Source organism: Phoxinus phoxinus (assembly GCF_949152265.1).
Source record: "Phoxinus phoxinus genome assembly, chromosome: 7".
NCBI lineage: Eukaryota > Metazoa > Chordata > Actinopteri > Cypriniformes > Leuciscidae > Phoxinus > Phoxinus phoxinus.
The window spans coordinates 21,519,556-21,536,736 of NC_136882.1; the positions used below are offsets into that span (position 1 = coordinate 21,519,556).

General features: G+C 37.4%; 1 protein-coding gene across 8 annotated transcripts in view; it reads left to right on the forward strand.

Annotated features, from left to right (window-relative positions):
- The first annotated feature begins 405 nt into the window (after positions 1–405).
- stxbp5l (syntaxin binding protein 5L) overlaps positions 406–17,181 on the forward strand; it is a 145,253-nt gene continuing 128,477 nt past the window's right edge. For 7 of the 8 annotated variants that reach the window (XM_079618604.1, XM_079618608.1, XM_079618612.1 and 4 more), the window contains exon 1: positions 408–1,242. In XM_079618604.1, the coding sequence (XP_079474730.1) occupies positions 1,075–1,242 (168 nt within the window). In that variant the 5' untranslated portion in view covers positions 408–1,074. Of the gene's footprint in view, positions 1,243–17,181 lie in introns of all 8 variants that reach the window. The other variant, XM_079618613.1, reaches the window with a different exon arrangement.

A 17,181-nucleotide genomic window follows, 5' to 3' on the forward strand; every position in this document is an offset into this window, starting at 1 on the left:
GACTACACCTCTAGCATTTTAAATTAACTCCAGGACGTTGTGATATACCGATGCCAAATTCGAGGCCAACATAATGTTATGGACATTTGTGATCCTCTAAGGTTTTAATTTCTGAAATTCAGTTAAATTTAATGTGCTTTATTGGCATGAAAAATTACGGTACATTTTAATGTCAAAACTTTTGTAGCTTAGTTTGCTGCATCAAAAGTAATATTAAGTTTAATAAAAAAAATTGTGCAAGTAATTAAATAACTATTTCATTGTTTGTGGTTTCTGAAGCACATGGTCCAATCGCTGGTGCTTAAAGGCGGGGATTACAGTAGGGCCGTAGCACATGGTCCAATTAGAACATAGAGGGGTGTGGCTTTCTTTCGCTCGATCATTCAGCACCTTGGACAGCAGCTCGCACTCGACTGCGGGAGATATTCAGGGTTCCGGTCGAGGGTACTCGCCTCCTCTCCTCCCAAATAACTCAGAAGAAAGAAATAGAGAAGGGGATTTCACAGAAAACCTGTCAGGCCGTGAATTTCCTTTCTTTTCCCGGCAGTTTTTGATCCATTTTTGACGTTGGCTCGTCGCTATACGCTGCTTCTCTGCAGCGTGTCTCCTCTGCGCCTGGGATCCCAAACCACAAACGCTCAGCGTGAGTTTTGGTGTGTACCGCTATTGAGTCTCGAAAATTATAATAATATTAAATTCACCAAAGTCAGTTGTACTTTGATATGTTTCTGGCATGGCTTCTGAGAATGTTGGTTAGTTGGATGTGATACCGTCCTGCGTAAGTGCCATGAAGTTTCTTGTTTGTTCTCCAGCCTGGTTCAGGCTTTAATGCGCACTGAACCTCTCTTCGCCTTTCCCCCCCAATTCATCTACTTTATTTGTGATCATCAGCCTTGCTTTGAAAAATGAGGTTCTTCTGCGACTTTTTGTGCACATAAAATCCTGAAAGGAAGAAGAAACGAGGAGTCTGAATTCGTCTGAAGCCGCATCATCTCCTATGCCGTTTTAAGCGTCTCGACAGGACGTTTTGTGATTTTCCAAGAGAAACGTTGAAGTGTAAACACAAGGATAAAGATGAAGAAGTTCCGGAAGGTTTTGGACGGGTTGACCACTTCTTCGCCTGTGAATCCTGGCGGATCTCCCGCGTGCGGCAGTGCAGCTGGGACCCCCAGTGCGACACCAACACCGCGCGAGCTGGAGATCCACGAAACGCTGATGTCCGAGCACTTCCAGATCTGTAAGGTGGGTGCCCCTCTAGATTGTCGCAAAGGGCTTGTCTGTCATTGCAGAAGAGATTTGAAGCTAGTTTTGGCAAAGAGGCCTGTGCTAATCAATGCAGATGTTGGGAGAACTGTTGTTGATAGAGCCACAAATTGCAGTGCAGCAGCAGCAAAAGACACAATATACTCAAATATAGAGTGCACAGACATAGTAAACCAAATATTGTTTTGTAATGACACGGACCTTAAAAGGATAGTTCATCCAAAAATGAAAATTCAGTTGTCATTTTCTCAACCTCACAACCATGACTTTCTTTAGTGGAGCATAAAAGAAGATGTTTTGATCATTGCCTCAGTGTGTTTGTTCATACAGTAGACGTTAATGGTAACCAAAATTATTTGGTTACCAACTTTCTTCAAATCTTCTTTTATCTTCTTCCTCTTCCTTCTTCTTTACCGTGTTCCTCAAAGTTCCTTTTCTGGAACCTTTTGTGTTCCTTTAGTGTTCCCCTAAAGTTATACAGATTTGGAACAACATGCTGCTGATGAGTAAATTATGACAAAATTTTCATTTTTGGACGAGCTGTTCCCAGCACTTAAAAGGATAGTTCATCCAAAAAAAATTTTTTTGTCATCATTTACATTACATCATTAAGTTTTTTCCAAACATGTATGAGTTTCTTTCTTCTGTTGAACACAAAAAATAAGATATTTTAAAGAATGTTGGTAATCGAACAGTTGACAGTAGCAATTGACTTCCATAGTAGGAAAAAAAATACTAGTCAATGGGGCATGTTAAAACATTCTTCAAAATATCTTCGTTTGTGCTCAACAGAAGAAATAAACTCATACATGTTCGGAACAACTTGAGGGTGAGTAAATTATGACAGAATTTTAATTTTTGGCTGAACTATCCCTTTAACAGTTGTCTCAGTTGTAAACAGCAGTTAACAGCTCAAAACAAACACGCCAGTGGTGACTGAGCTTCCTAAAATCTCTCATTCCCAAAAAATGGAGCCAGAACCTTTGGACTCTTGGTGTCCCTCAAAATGACTCAACTACTGCTGCTTAATCCAGCCCCAGACCTTTTACATCAGCATGACCATATTGATGTGTTGAAGAATTCATGCAAAAAATTTAAATTATGTCATTATTTACTCAAAAAAAAACTGTAAGGGACTGAACTTTGCTATCTATCTATCTATCTATCTATCTATCTATCTATCTATCTATCTATCTATCTATCTATCTATCTATCTATCTATCTATCTATCTATCTATCTATCTATCTATCTATCTATCTATCTATCTATCTATCGAGATGCTCAGGACAGGAGTGAGATGTTCAGAAGTAAGATGTTCAGAAGTAAGATGTTCAAAAGTGAAGAAGTCAAGTGATAGGAAATCAATGACATAACCGAGGTGTCTTCACTTACATAAAAAGTGAGGGAGCCTGCCGTAGTGTCTGGGCTTAGGCTGTGGTTTTTCCTAAAAGCTATTTTTAGATTTTTTAAGGGCCTAACGCAGCCGGTCGGGATGGAGGATACTGACTGCAGCGATTCTGCCTCCACTTGAATCGGTTCAGTTCGAGCTCGAAATTTGGAGTAAATATTATTTTGTAGAGTGATCGAGGATGGACGTGTGTTTTCCAACATAACAATTTAAACAGCGGAAAATGGGTAAGAATGAACGAACGATAGTAGTACCGTTTGAATGGAAGTGCAGGAATGTATCACGTGCAGAAATAACACTTTATAAAACTGATTGCGAAGTATTCCCACCACAGCACATTTATTCACCGGCACACACCTTGTTCTCACCATGTATATGGGACCGCTGTGTTGCTATGCTCTACCTGGGGCATATATACGGTGAGAGACTCGGCTATACAGATCCAACGTCCCCGAGAAGTTTTTCGTTTTCATCCCCTTTAGTTGGCGCTTATATCCGATTCACAGAATGTATTTAAGATTAACAGATTGGATATATTAGAATTAATCACCAGCTAAATCAAATTAAGTAATCAAGCTGATATTGTCAGGATATATTTCCCCACAGAGGTAGAACATGGGTCATTACTACTATATGCACTGCCGTTTTTTTCCTTCTAACTTTTGAATATAGCCTACCTGTGTTGTAATTTAAGATTAAGTAAGCCTATTTCAGTAATAATAATTGCTAAATGTATATAAGAGTTAGGGTTAGAAACATGCCCCTGTGAAGCACATGCACTTAAACTGTAGGTATATCATGAATAAATTGATTTGAAAGAAAATTAACAAGATGGAAATAAAGTTAGCTATAGCTCAGAGAGGGATTGGGAGTTAGCTAACATGAAGGGTTAACAAAAATTTTTTTAAGCATATTTAAACATTTCTGCATAGGTCTTTTAGAAATAGCTGGTTAACATGTTCACATAGTGTGATGTTGAGTGTTTTAATGCTGTATGAATGTTGAAAGGTCAATTCGATTTTCAGAATAGGCTACTGATACGCGAAAATTAGTTTTTACGCGCATATGATACACAGTTTTCGCGTGCATTTGATACGCACTTCGTTATGTGTAATACACGTGCACCCGACACCACTAATTCTACCCAAACATATAATACACACGCACCCCACACCACTAATTCTACCCGAACATACACACGCACCCCACACCACTAATTCTACCCAAACGTATAATACACACGCACCCCACACCACTACTAAACCTACCCTAACCAACCCATGCGTATCCTATGCACGTAAAAACTCATTTTCACGTATAAATTACATGATAAACACATTGCGTGCTATAGAGATGCATTTAGTGTGATCGGGTTGGCATCCTAGAGTACACTTCATAAGGCCGTGTGTCCACCAAAGCATTTTTTAGCCAGCTGAAAATGCCAGTACTCTTCTGAAAATGCTTTGCTGTGGGCACTTGAGAGAGCTTTTTTTAGTTGAGACGCTATATGTGCTCTATACGGAATATCTACGGAAGTGTTACTAGTATCTGATTTCCCAGATTAAAAAGTCGATAAGTATTTGCAAAGTATTTGCTCTGGCTCTTGTTTTCAATTATTTTGTTCCATTGTTGTGCTAGACACGACTGTGGGTATTCGGGGTATGGCTCTTAAAGGATAATTCCGGTATTTAACACCTTGAGTCTATATTGTAGTTTGTTTTGGATGAACAAGAGTGGTGGACAACATTTTTTTGACAATGGTTCCTCTCTCGAGTTTTTGACTATAATAGAATTGGCCATGGACCCATTTAACATTGGAGTCAATGAGCATGTCCGAAAATGTCATTAAGACAGCCAATAATGTTCGTTTACAAAACTGTTAAACTCACCGAGTGGTTAGTGGTGTTCGTTGATGATTATAAACAATATATCGTCGCAATATATGATTCCAATCCGTTTATTTTGCTATAGTGGAACTATTTTTTCAGACACTTCCGCTCAATATTTGAATCTGAAGCGTTAGCACACTCCCGACCACTTGATGGCGATAACCGATGTTTATGTCTCGCGGGACACTCACGGTCACAGTCGAGTTCAACTTCATATTGCACTGGTCAGTGGTCACGTCTTTCAATATTTTCAAGGTTTTGTTTGTTTATTTCGCTTACTCTCCCGGAGCACAGTTGCTCTGCTCGCTAGCCTTATGAGAAACGGAAGCGAGCAAAAAGACTACATCGACCAAATGTAAACAGCCCCCTTTCCGTTTCCGGTAGTGCATTTATATTAACGAGCACTCAGTCCTTCAACAGAATTCAATGGGATTTTACAAAATGACGAATAAAACACGACAGAAACTGTATTTCGCAACACTTTTTGTTTCTGGAACATCAACTAACATCACTAATCACTCGGTGAGTTGCACAGTTTTGAAAACTAATGTTAAAGGTTGTTTTAATGACATTTTCGGACATGCCCATTGACTCCAATGTTAAATGGGTCCATGGCCAATTCTATTATAGTCAAAAACTCGAGAGAGGAACCATTGTCAAAAAAATGTTGTCCACCACTCTTGTTCATCCAAAACAAACTACAATATAGACTCAAGGTGTTAAATACCGGAATTATCCTTTAAATGGTTTAAATCTTTTCTCTTAGGATATTCTCAGTTAAAATTGGTCAACTTTACTCCAAATCTGCTACATTGATTTGTGGTGTTCCGCATGGTTCTTTTCTTGGTCTAATTCTGTTTTCACTTTATATGTTACTTTTAGGCTATTTTTGAAAGGCATGGATAATCTTTTCACTGTTATGTTGACGACACTCAGGTGTACCTCTATGAAAACAGGACAGGAGGTCAATTAAGTAATTATTCAACTTTTTACATGATGTTAAATTATGGATTTTTATTTAATTTAAATGAAAGCAAAACTGAAATAATTTGGTTTGGGACCTCTGATTCCCAAAATCTTTCTGATATGGGAAATTTAGCTCCATTCTGCAAATCGGTGGTTAAGAATCTTGGGGTGCACTTTGATGACTCTGAAATTTGATAAACAGATCAACTCTGTGGTTAAATCCTGTTTTATCTGAGATCAATAGCAAAGGTAAAACCATTTCTGTCATCTATAGTAACTTGGAGAAGATTGTTCCAGCTTTTATTTCTGTAAATCTGGACTATTGTAATTCCTCGTATGAGCCAATCACTGTTAAATGGCACCTATTATGCCCCTTTTTACAAGATGCAAAAAAAGTATCTGATGTCCCCAGAGTGTGTATGTGAAGGTTTAGGTCAAAATACCCCAAATATATTTTTTTTATAGCATGTTAAAATTTTATTTTATCCCTTTAAATGCAAATGAGCTGCAGCTCACGTCCCCCTTTCAAGAGGGTGGGACTTCAAGAGCTCATGCAACAAACAAACAGGATAATCTCATGCACTGAATTGTCAGCGGTGCTCAGTTCGAACCGGAGTCGGACTATAATGTCTACAGAGCCAGAGAATATATGCTGCATGGAGATAGATAAGGTCTAGTTAGTTTAATTATGGTTACAACTTATGTTGTCACCTTTTATCGACTACAAGCCTGTTGTAGCGGACCCTGTCAGAATAATGATAAAAACTTTGTTGATGAGTTTTATGAAGTTTATTGTACATCACACAAAAGATGAAACGTCCTTTTTCACTCCAGAAAATCACTGTTAGAGCTGAATAAATCACAATACAAGAACTGCACATTAAAGTCTTATCCTTCCATCTCTCTCTCTCTCTCTCTCTCTCTCTCTCTCTCTCTCTCTCTCTCTCTCTCTCTCTCTCTCTCTCTCTCTCTCTCTCATACAACATACACAGCGAATTACATAATAACACTCTGTTACAACTAACAGTAAACAAATATATACAGACTTTATTCCTTTTCGGGGGTTGCTTAATAAACTGGTAAACTTTATATCCGTAAAATACCTATGAATGAACTGTAGGCTAATAAAGTGTGCGCTATCCCTTTCATTACTCGTGACCAGTATCGCTCTGGAGACTGTAAGCTGGATCACACACAATTGTACTGATAACACAGTAACAACTTTTAAACAAAGCCTGTGTTTTGTATTGTCCCTTTGTATTGACCCTCGTTCACAAATCAGTCTGGTGTATAATGATTCACGCAAACAAACGCATTTAGGTATGTGGGGGCGCATTCCCTAAAAAAAATAAAAAATAATCCACTGCGTCTTCAGCGATGTCAGGACAGGAGTACATGAAGACTGTTATGTTTCACTCTTAAATCCGACAATAAAATACCTGAGTTGCTTACGAGACATTCTTGTCGCTACAATGGGGGACTATGTGCAGCTCATTCAGGGCCAGTCTATGCTAAAACGGCAGTGTCCGTCAACAGACGTGGGAGGGGCCTGTGCAAAGTGAAGTCATTTTGCCTAGAATCTGCAAACGCTTGTTCTGAGACAGCTTAAAAAATAAGCACTTGGTGGATTTTTATCACTATATACAGTATATAGTTGCTTACACACACTGCCAACACATATTTATGCTCAAACACCATGTAAAAGTGAATTTTGCATAATAGGTGCCCTTTAAATCGCTTACAATTAGTACAGAACACTACTGCTTACAATTAGTACAGAACACTACTGCTTACAATTAGTACAGAACACTACTGCTAGGTGGCTCCTACTGTAAGTGTTGAAATAGTTTACATATACATCTTATATTATCACCTTCGTCGGGCTCTTTTAAAATAAAATTGAAATTAAACAAATGTCTGTAGAGAAGCGCTTCCTGGACTCAAGCAAATAAGCTCGAGGTGCTCTTTGGATAGAAAAAAAACCATGTAGAAATCATCAGGAACATCCAAGGCACTCTATTTGGAAAAATTAAAAAGCCTTTATTTCTATGGCTTGGTCATAATCAACACTATTAAAACACTCTGACGGGTTTCGGCATACAAGCCTTCAAAATTTTTTTAAATTGAAATTACTTTTAATATCATTAGCATATGGCTCAACAGATTGACGTAACAAATTGGCTTTTGTTGTCTTTTTATATTTGTTTTTGTAAAATGTTGGTTGCATGCATTGTTGGCTATACTGTCATTTTATTATACATGCCTGATTGTACCTACAGCACATTGGTCAACGTTCCGTTGTTTTAATTGTGCTCTATAAATAAATAAAACAAACAAATAAATGTGTTTTTATCGTCTGTTGCCGTTGTCCCAGCAGGATTTTGCGTCTGGTCGTATTTGTCCCACCCCTCCTCCACTGTGATTGGGCGGCTGGGTAAAAAGTGACAGTGATGCATTTTACCCAAAGTTGAACATTCTAGTCTAGGCGGGGGAAAACACGGCGGGCGCTCGGCGCTCAGCATGAAATAGTTGCTCAGCGCCTCGTCACGCTGCTGCCGTTGTAAAAAACGCAGTGCTCCCATTGAAAACTATTAGAAAAATACGCTAGCCTCTGGACAAAAACGCTTTGTTGGACACACGTCCTATGATTCGAAATTCCTTTTTTTTTTTTAACACACATTGAAAAAAAGTAAAATTAAAATTTTCATGATACGACCCCTTTAATGAAAATGAAATCAGGCCTATACAAGCAGACGTAAGCAATGGTGAATTGTACGAGTTATTATTCTATAGACAAGTATATGCCTCATGGGCTGTCAGAGGGGTTGGGTTCTTTGGGATGTTGACAGAGACAGTGCTCTGGAGACTCAGATCTGAAATAGACTGCCGAACACCCTCTTATGTGCTCAAGAACACACTGTGACACCCATTTCTGGTTATGATCACTCAACTGAATTATGAGCTTTGACAACAACTCCCGTCACGGGCTGTCATGTTTCATGTGTGGTAGAATGTAGATCTCTCTCTCTCTCTCTCTCTCTCTCTCTCTCTCTCTCTCTCTCTCTCTCTCTCTCTCTCTCTCTCTCTCTCTCTCTCTCAAAAAAAAAAAAAAAACAGCAGGGAACTTGTTTTTTAAGTCAATTAGAAATCGGTTTTCGCACTTTCAAAAGACAAAACACAAGGTAGATACTGGGGTCTGAATCTGTTAGTGCTCTGTCAACAGTGTTGGCCTCTTCTTCAGTGCTCTGAGACTGCAGAGGCAGCGCTGTTTGTGCTCCAGAACAGCCCGCTCTGTCTGCATGTATCCTCATCTCTCAACAGGAAAGCTGTGCTCACTCGACCAAAGAGAAACAAGTATAAATTGTATTGTACAGTCTCTATATTGTAGATTGATTTTTTCATCATCAACACTGTTTATAGATTCAGCAGAGTGAATTCTGCAATCCTAGGAATGTGCTAAACTTCTCGAAGGGTATAACTCTTTTAAAACATTGCTGTCCAAACAATGGCAAACAAATGGTTGAGTGGAAGCTTGTTTTGTTGTTTTTGTTTTATTTACTTTTTGGATTTACTATTTTTTTCTTTTAATATAAGAATACTGTATATAAATGTATATTAAAATATTCTGGAAAAGCTAATAGTTAATGAAATATACTGTTAAAATACATTATTACTTTTTTCAGCAAGACATTTAATTGTATGAATGATTAATCAAAGAATCCTGCAAAGTATCAGTTTCCACAAAAATATTATGCAACTTTTTTCAACATTGCTAATAAGAAATGTTTCTTGAGCACCAAAATCAGCATATTAGAATGATTTCTGAAGGATCATGTGTCACTGAATACTGGAATAATGGCTGTTGAAAATTCGGTCCCACTTTATATTAAGTGGCTTTAAGTACTATGTACTTACATTGAAATTAATAATTTGATACAATGGACTTATTGTGTACATACATGTTTTTACATTGTACTTATCTTTTTTAAATACCTGCATGTAATTACAGCTGTAATTAATGTTTGTAATTACATTTGTAACTACACTGTTGACCCTTCCCTTACACCTTAACCCACCCTTAAACTTAAAGGATAATTCCGGCATTTAACACCTTGAGTCTATATTGTAGTTTGTTTTGGATGAACAAGAGTGGTGGACAACATTTTTTTTGACAATGGTTCCTCTCTCGAGTTTTTGACTATAATAGAATTGGCCATGGACCCATTTAACATTGGAGTCAATGAGAATGTCCGAAAATGTCATTAAAACAGCCAATAATGTTCGTTTACAAAACTGCTAAACTCACCGAGTGGTTAGTGGTGTTCGTTGATGATTATAAACAATATATCGTCACAATATATGATTCCAATCCGAATAAAACACGACAGAAACTGTATTTCGCAACACTTTTTCTTTCTGGAACATCAACTAACATCACTAATCACTCGGTGAGTTGCACAGTTTTGAAAACTAATGTTAAAGGTTGTTTTAATGACATTTTCGGACATGCCCATTGACTCCAATGTTAAATGGGTCCATGGTCAATTCTTTTATAGTCAAAAACTCGAGAGGGGAACCATTGTCAAAAAAATGTTGTCCACCACTCTTGTTCATCCAAAACAAACTACAATATAGACTCAAGGTGTTAAATACCGGAATTATCCTTTAACCATACCACCACACCTGTCCCTAACCTTACCCGTATCACACCGCAATAGCAGCAAAAGTTTTTACAATAAAACATGAACACAATAAGTACATTGTACTTATTTTTCGATGTAAGTACATAGTACTTAAAGCCACTTAATATAAGGTAGGACCGAAAATTCAGCTTTGCCATCACAGGGAATAAATTACATTTTAAAATATGTTAAAATAGAAAACAGGTTTTAGTTGTAATACCATTTCACAGTGTTACAGATTTTACTGTTTTGTTTTATTAAATAAATACAGCCTTGGTGAGGATAAGAGACTTACAAAAACATTATTAAAAAAAACGTACCAACCCCAAACTTTTGAATGGTAGTATTATGCATTTTAATCATCATGCATTGTATCTCCAAGATCCTCACAGCATATTTTCTCAATTCAGAGGTTCTGGGCACCCATCTGTCTTTGAGGGGAATAACATCTAAAGATGTGTGTTGAAGTGACGTGTAGCTAGTGCCTCTTGTAGAGTTTTCTGTCAATGCTGTTTGATCTCTCTCTCTCTCTCTCTCTCTCTCTCTCTCTCTCTCTCTCTCTCTCTCTCTAACATGTACGTTCTGTTTTGTTTTAGTTTTATTGGCTCCATTTGAAATCACATACTTTCCTAATATATAGTTGACGAAAATCAGTCTGCGAATTTACTCTTAAAGACTCATTTGATATCCTTTATGATTGTGCACTTACTACAGCATACACGGCACCTGACACCCTTACTTCTTTCTGTGTATCTCTCTTTATTTTTTACATCTGCTCAACTTGATTGATTTCTAATGGTAAAAATTTGTTTGAACCTTATTGTTATTTCTTTCCATCATTTAAACTCTGTGTCGTCTCTCCAGTGACTGAGCAGGGCTAAGGTAGTTAATACTCCCAACAGCTCTGTGCTTGTAATCACCCATAAATGAATAGCCCTATTCAGTCAATCTATATCCTCTAAACCTTTTTCCACTCCACTTCTCTGATGCCCCTTCATTTTCTCTTGTTGTAATTGAGTGACTCGCACAAAAGAAGAAAGTGGAAGAACATATTTTTTTCAGAGGATTTTGTGTTTCTGTGTATTTGTGCACGTATGCATCTGTTTCGATTTTAAGAACTTAAAAAATACTGCTATTCGCTATTACATAAAATGATAGGCCTTATGATGTATTTAATTCAAATTCTTAAAGCTGTTAAATTGTCAGAATTTCTATGGAAGCCTGTTGCTACATCAGAGTAAAACTTTTTTGATGAAGTTTTAATAATAATCACATAAAAAATTATGTAATATTTGTTTTAAGTCAAATTATAAGATATAAAGCCAAAATTACAAGAAATTGTCATGCTGTGATAAATAAGATACAACTGGAAGTTAAAAATAAGTCACATTGCGAGATATAGGGGCGGTTTCCCGGACAGAGATTAAGGCCCCATAAACCGCCCCATAAAGACACATTCTGAGATATAAAGTTTGCAAGAAATTATGTTGCAATTATGAGAAATAAAGTTGCAAATGTGAGATAAAAAGTTATGCAGAGGCGTAAACAGATTTCGAACAGCCTTCTGATAGACAACTGTGCGCTTTATTTGTCACTCTCCTCAGGCTTGATAACCGTAACATGTACAGTGTATTGACAGTGAAAGTGAAAGAGACAAATGTAATGTCTGGCTAGAATTGTGCGATTGCTTCAAACGGCGTCCAATGCTCAATTAAGAAGTTGTTGCCTCACCTTCATGTTGACCTCACTGCCAACATTCATCAATATTTGTTTCGTGTTAATGATGATATCACCTCCGACAGATGCGTTCATTTGTGATTGGCATCCTTCCATAGCTTCCCTTTCCAATGACTTCAGCACTGAACAGTCTCCCTCTCTGGATAGGCGAGTGATAGCTTATATGTCTGTAGACGGAAATCCAGTTAGGCACGTGCACATGCACGTTCAAGTACACAATGGCTTGTAAGCACAGTAATTGCATTCTAAGTCTCGCTCTTAGCGCAGCTTGAAGCCCGCAGCATAAACAGCAGCAGGGTTCAAACAAGCTGCGCCCACACATGCATATTATGCACATACACCAGCTCTAACAAAGACAAGATGGGCAGATGGATGCATTAACAGTCCTGTTGTCATTCAAAGGACAAGTACTTTCAATTAACCTTCAGGTTGTACTGTTTGTTTCCAATCTCTTGGTACTTTGGACTGGTTTTTGACTGATCGTTTTGTTTCTGTCATATTCTGTTATGTGTGTGCAGGATGATGGTCTGGTTTGTAATTGATTGGTGACAGAACTGCTTTTAAAGTGGGCTGTTTGCCCTCATGTGGCTTCACCGGGGCGATGACACACTTATTGACCCAATAAAAGAGCCTCATTTCTCTTATCTGGTATCAATCCCCCTCCCTCCCACCACTCACTTCTCTCTGTCTTCCTCCCCTTCACTCAATTGTTTTAAGGTTATTTGTTGGATTTGAGGCATAATACCATTTCAGGCTGATTGAACCAGATTTCTGATAGAGAATGGTTAGAATCCTGCTCTGTTTGTTTTATTCTTTCCTTATTTGTAGTTATCTTCCTCATTTCACATATATATATATATACAGTATTCAGTATATGTAATTGTGTTGTATGAGCTATGTGCTATCTATCTATAATGCTATCTGTCTGGGTTTCTTCCTCTTATCATTCTTTATTTTCATTGTCTCTTTGTTTTCTTTCTTTTATTCAGATTTATTTTCTCACAGGCTCTAACCCTATGGATGTATTATGAGTCAGATTGTATTCCTAGTTCATTTTTGTCTTTGGAAGATTATTATTCTTGACAGAACTTAAGATGAGACCACAACAAGCTTTTAGTGTATGTGTGTGGCACATATTTATGTGTGTGTTTCCATACTTGCTTTCTACAGACAGAAAAAAATGTTTTTGTTAGTTTTTGAAGATACTTTTTTTTTTTCACCAAAGGAACTTACTGTCGGCTTATTATAGACACGGCCCTGCTTGAGCAATCTGAGGTTAAGTGATCTGTGGAAGGGGGCAATCCTCAGTTCTGTACTTCTCAAGTCACCAAATAACACATCTTTGAAAGAGCAACCTCTGAGCAATAAATCTATCCTCTGGGATCCCAGGGATTGAACCTTAGGCCCCAGAATGAAACAACAAGGATCCAACACCTAGTCTCAGCCTCAGATGGACTATCCACAAAACATTCATGAACAAGCTGATATCACAAAAAGAGCTTTCTAAAATTGTCAGTTTGAATTAGAAAAAAAATAACTGGATTTGCTGAAGTTTGGGAGTTATTTTACGGAGTATTTGAAAGATAAGGATTTTATTTGAGGGAGTTAGTAGTGAGTGAATCGGATTAGTTTGAGTTATTAACATTTACATTTATTCATTTAGCAGATGCTTGTAATCAACGCGACTTGCAAATGAGGAGTGCAGCATAAGCAATTCATTCTTAAATGAGATGTTCTGCAAAGCGAAGTACCAAAGTTGCTCAGATATTTTTTCCCATTTTTTAAAATTATTTTATTTAAGGTAAGTACACTTTTATTTTTTATATATTTATTTATAAATTTTCATACACTTATTTTTTTTTTAGCATTTTATATAACTGAATAGTTCAATTTCCTGTAATAAGTTGCTTTAAGTAAACATGCCTACTAAATTATTATTTACAAAGTGCAGCAGTTACTTTAGTGTTACTTGTTTATGGCTACGTTCACACTGTATTTTTTTGGGATTGACAATCCCTTTCAAAGGTGTGAGTCTCAAAATTAACTGTTCACACAGCAACTTACCATAGTGTCTCAAATACTATCTGAATATGCAATGGGAGTCAAGCCCGTATTATTTTACCAGTAACCATAGCAACAGTGACCAAAGTAATATCAAAGATGGCAATGTCCCTAAAACTGAAAAGTCTTATCACTTTTGACACCACAAGAGTCCAATCGATCCATAAGTTCATCTGTCAAATCTTCATTAACTGACAACAGCGTTTATTATTTGGGTGGAGAGTGGATCATTTTAGCTGCGCGTAGAACACAAAACTGATGGGAACTGCTCCGGTGGAGAAAAGTGACTGGATCTAAAACCTTCAGATGACACACAGCTTATACAGTATCTCGGTCGTAGTAAATTTCTGAAACCACATAAAAACCCACACCATGCGGTAGACACGCAGAGTGGCTCTCATATGATGTGACAGACAACTAGCTGTCCAGGGGTGCGTTTCCCGAAAGCATCGTTAGCCAACTATGGTCGCAAGTTCCGTCGTTATCAGCATAGTTCAACGATTTGGTGTTTCCCGAAACCATCGTTCCAACGAACGTTCGCAAACAGCATCGCAAACTTGTGTGGTTGGAACGACTGCTCTCGAGCTGTGGTTAGAAGCATAGTTTCTAGTTTACATGAGATGTAGACTGAATAAATCCTTATCTTTAGCAAAATAAGCAAGCTGACATTCAGTACAACCCGTGTTATTTATTTAGAATACATACAAATGTAATTTACGTCTTTTAGTTTGTCAAGAGATTTAAAACACCGTTTTTGAAGACTGCGCATGTGCGAACGCGCTCTACTATGTAAGAACGAGCCAAATATTGAGTCTGGTAATAAAGCAAAATAACTGAGAAAAATTAGAAATGGTCTTCAGATGCCATGTCTGTAACTTATATGACAAAATCTAGCGTTAATTCGATCTCAAACAGATTAATTAAAATAATTTATTAGTCCACCACGTGCGAGACGTCATAAACCAGCGTGGTTGAACGATACTTTGCGACATATGGTTTCGGGAAACAGTCGTGACGAGCTAGTTGATTTCTCCAACGATGCATCATACTATGGTAGTTAAGCAGTGAGCTATATAGTTGTACGGGAAACGCACCCCAGTTCAGTTGCGTTCACTCAGTACATCTTTTCCAAGTATGCAGTTGAGAGTCCTGAAAATGTATGGGTGTGAGTTTGGTGATAGAATGCGGTTGTCACTCCCGTAAATAACTGAACTTTGTGAACATCACCGAATTAAGGAGTCAAATACAGAATTGACAACCATAGCCTGTCGGTTTGTATGAGCATAATTTTGAAATTGAGATTTGAAGTATGAATAGAACCTTTCTTATATATCTTTCTATGTCTCAGGCTTTAAAGGTTCAAAAGTTACTCAAAAGTTCAGTGTCTAGATGTTTCTTTTCTGGCTGAAGGACTAAAAGGATGTAGCTCTAGCTTCATGCGTATGAGTCATACTGTACATCACAAAGTGCCAATCTGGAAGCTTCTCTTCCTGAAGTATGTACGGATCATCTGTGGGATATTAAAGGCATAGAGCTTATCAGGGAACAGCAACAGAGTGTCTCCACCAAATGTATCAGGCAGCTCTGAGAGATTCGCTACATATGACCTAAGAAGTTTATTGTGCAGAAAGGCATTTTTCTTGTTTTAAATATTGGATTTTCGGGAAATGAAAACGCTGCAGTTGAGAACGTATTGTTTGTTTATTTTTAGGATGGCATAACAATTGTTAATCTAACAACAAATTTGTGTTTAAATTATAAAATATATTTTCCCGTATTTTATTCCACCACTTGTCATTCATATGTGTGTCTTGTGTATGTGTATGTCATTCAATGAAATATGTCTTGACATATTATTTTATTTTGTCTATCGGGAATTGATTGGATTGTTGGATCATTGTGGTCTGCTATTATTGCAAGATTGAGATGAAACGTCATTGGAAGTGGTAGGGACGTTATTTTGATGAAATATTATGAGGGCACAAGAATAAAAAAACAATAATAATTCACAGATAATTTAAAATAAATACTGTAAAATTCAGAAAAAAGAGAAATTGTCTATTTTGATTTCATGGTGACTTTAATGTACACTATGTACAGTATGTATATATTAGGGCTGTAAAAATAATTTTCTGCGATTCAATATTTTCTGTTTAACACATTCATTTTTTTACTGCAATTAACACGCATAGTTTTTTTCCTGGCATCTTTTGTCTAGTGTTACAATATATGACTATCTGGGGACAGTCCACATGTCGGCCTATCCTATGATCAGCCAATCATTCAATCAAGTAATATTATGTAAATCAAGCATGTTACAGTAAGATGCAAGAGAGAACTCTATTTACGGTTTGTCCCATTATATTATATTAATTTGGTCTTTTCAAAACTTTCATTATCAGTGATTGTCGATTCCATTTAGTCCGAATGAGCACCAAGGTTTAATGTGTGGACGCACACGTACACTAACCACTACATCACAGCTTTGACTAATTTGTTCCTTAATATTTCATATGTTTGTGCTCTGACATACACATATACATGATATTACAAACTATCAGTTTGTGTGTACAAAAGGCAACCTTAATAGTTTCCTCAATACATTTTTAATACATGCTGCATTAGTAATGATTTCAACAGACATTTATATAGACCATCTTTTGCTTAGACTGTGATATATATTGTATTGCAGCAACAGATCAATGCCGTGTTGTATATATATAAATAAATAAGTGTGTGTGCGGAGAGGATATTATATGAATGGAACTGATGTCGACAGTCCATCCAAGAAAATTTGGGAGAGCATATGACAAGACCTGTTGTTCTGCTAAAATGATAACGTGCAATGTGTGTGCGTGTTTGCGAGAGCCACAGTTCGAGTGTGAGAGTGAGATCTGCAGTCTTGGGCACAGAGCGGAGCATGGGAGCGCTGGATGTGTGGTCTATTTTTAGATTGGGGTCTAGACTCGCCCGCCCCTCTGAAAGAAAAGGCTGAGTGAATAAACGAGAAAGAGAGTTCATTGTGTGTATGTGTTGGAATATTTATATATTTATATGGAGCGATGGAGAAAGAGTGGTTTGAAATGTAATTAGATAGAGATAGAGCTAGAGGAAGAGCGAGAGACCCTTTCTCAGTGTTCTGGAGACTTCTATAACATCAGTGCCACGCAGGTC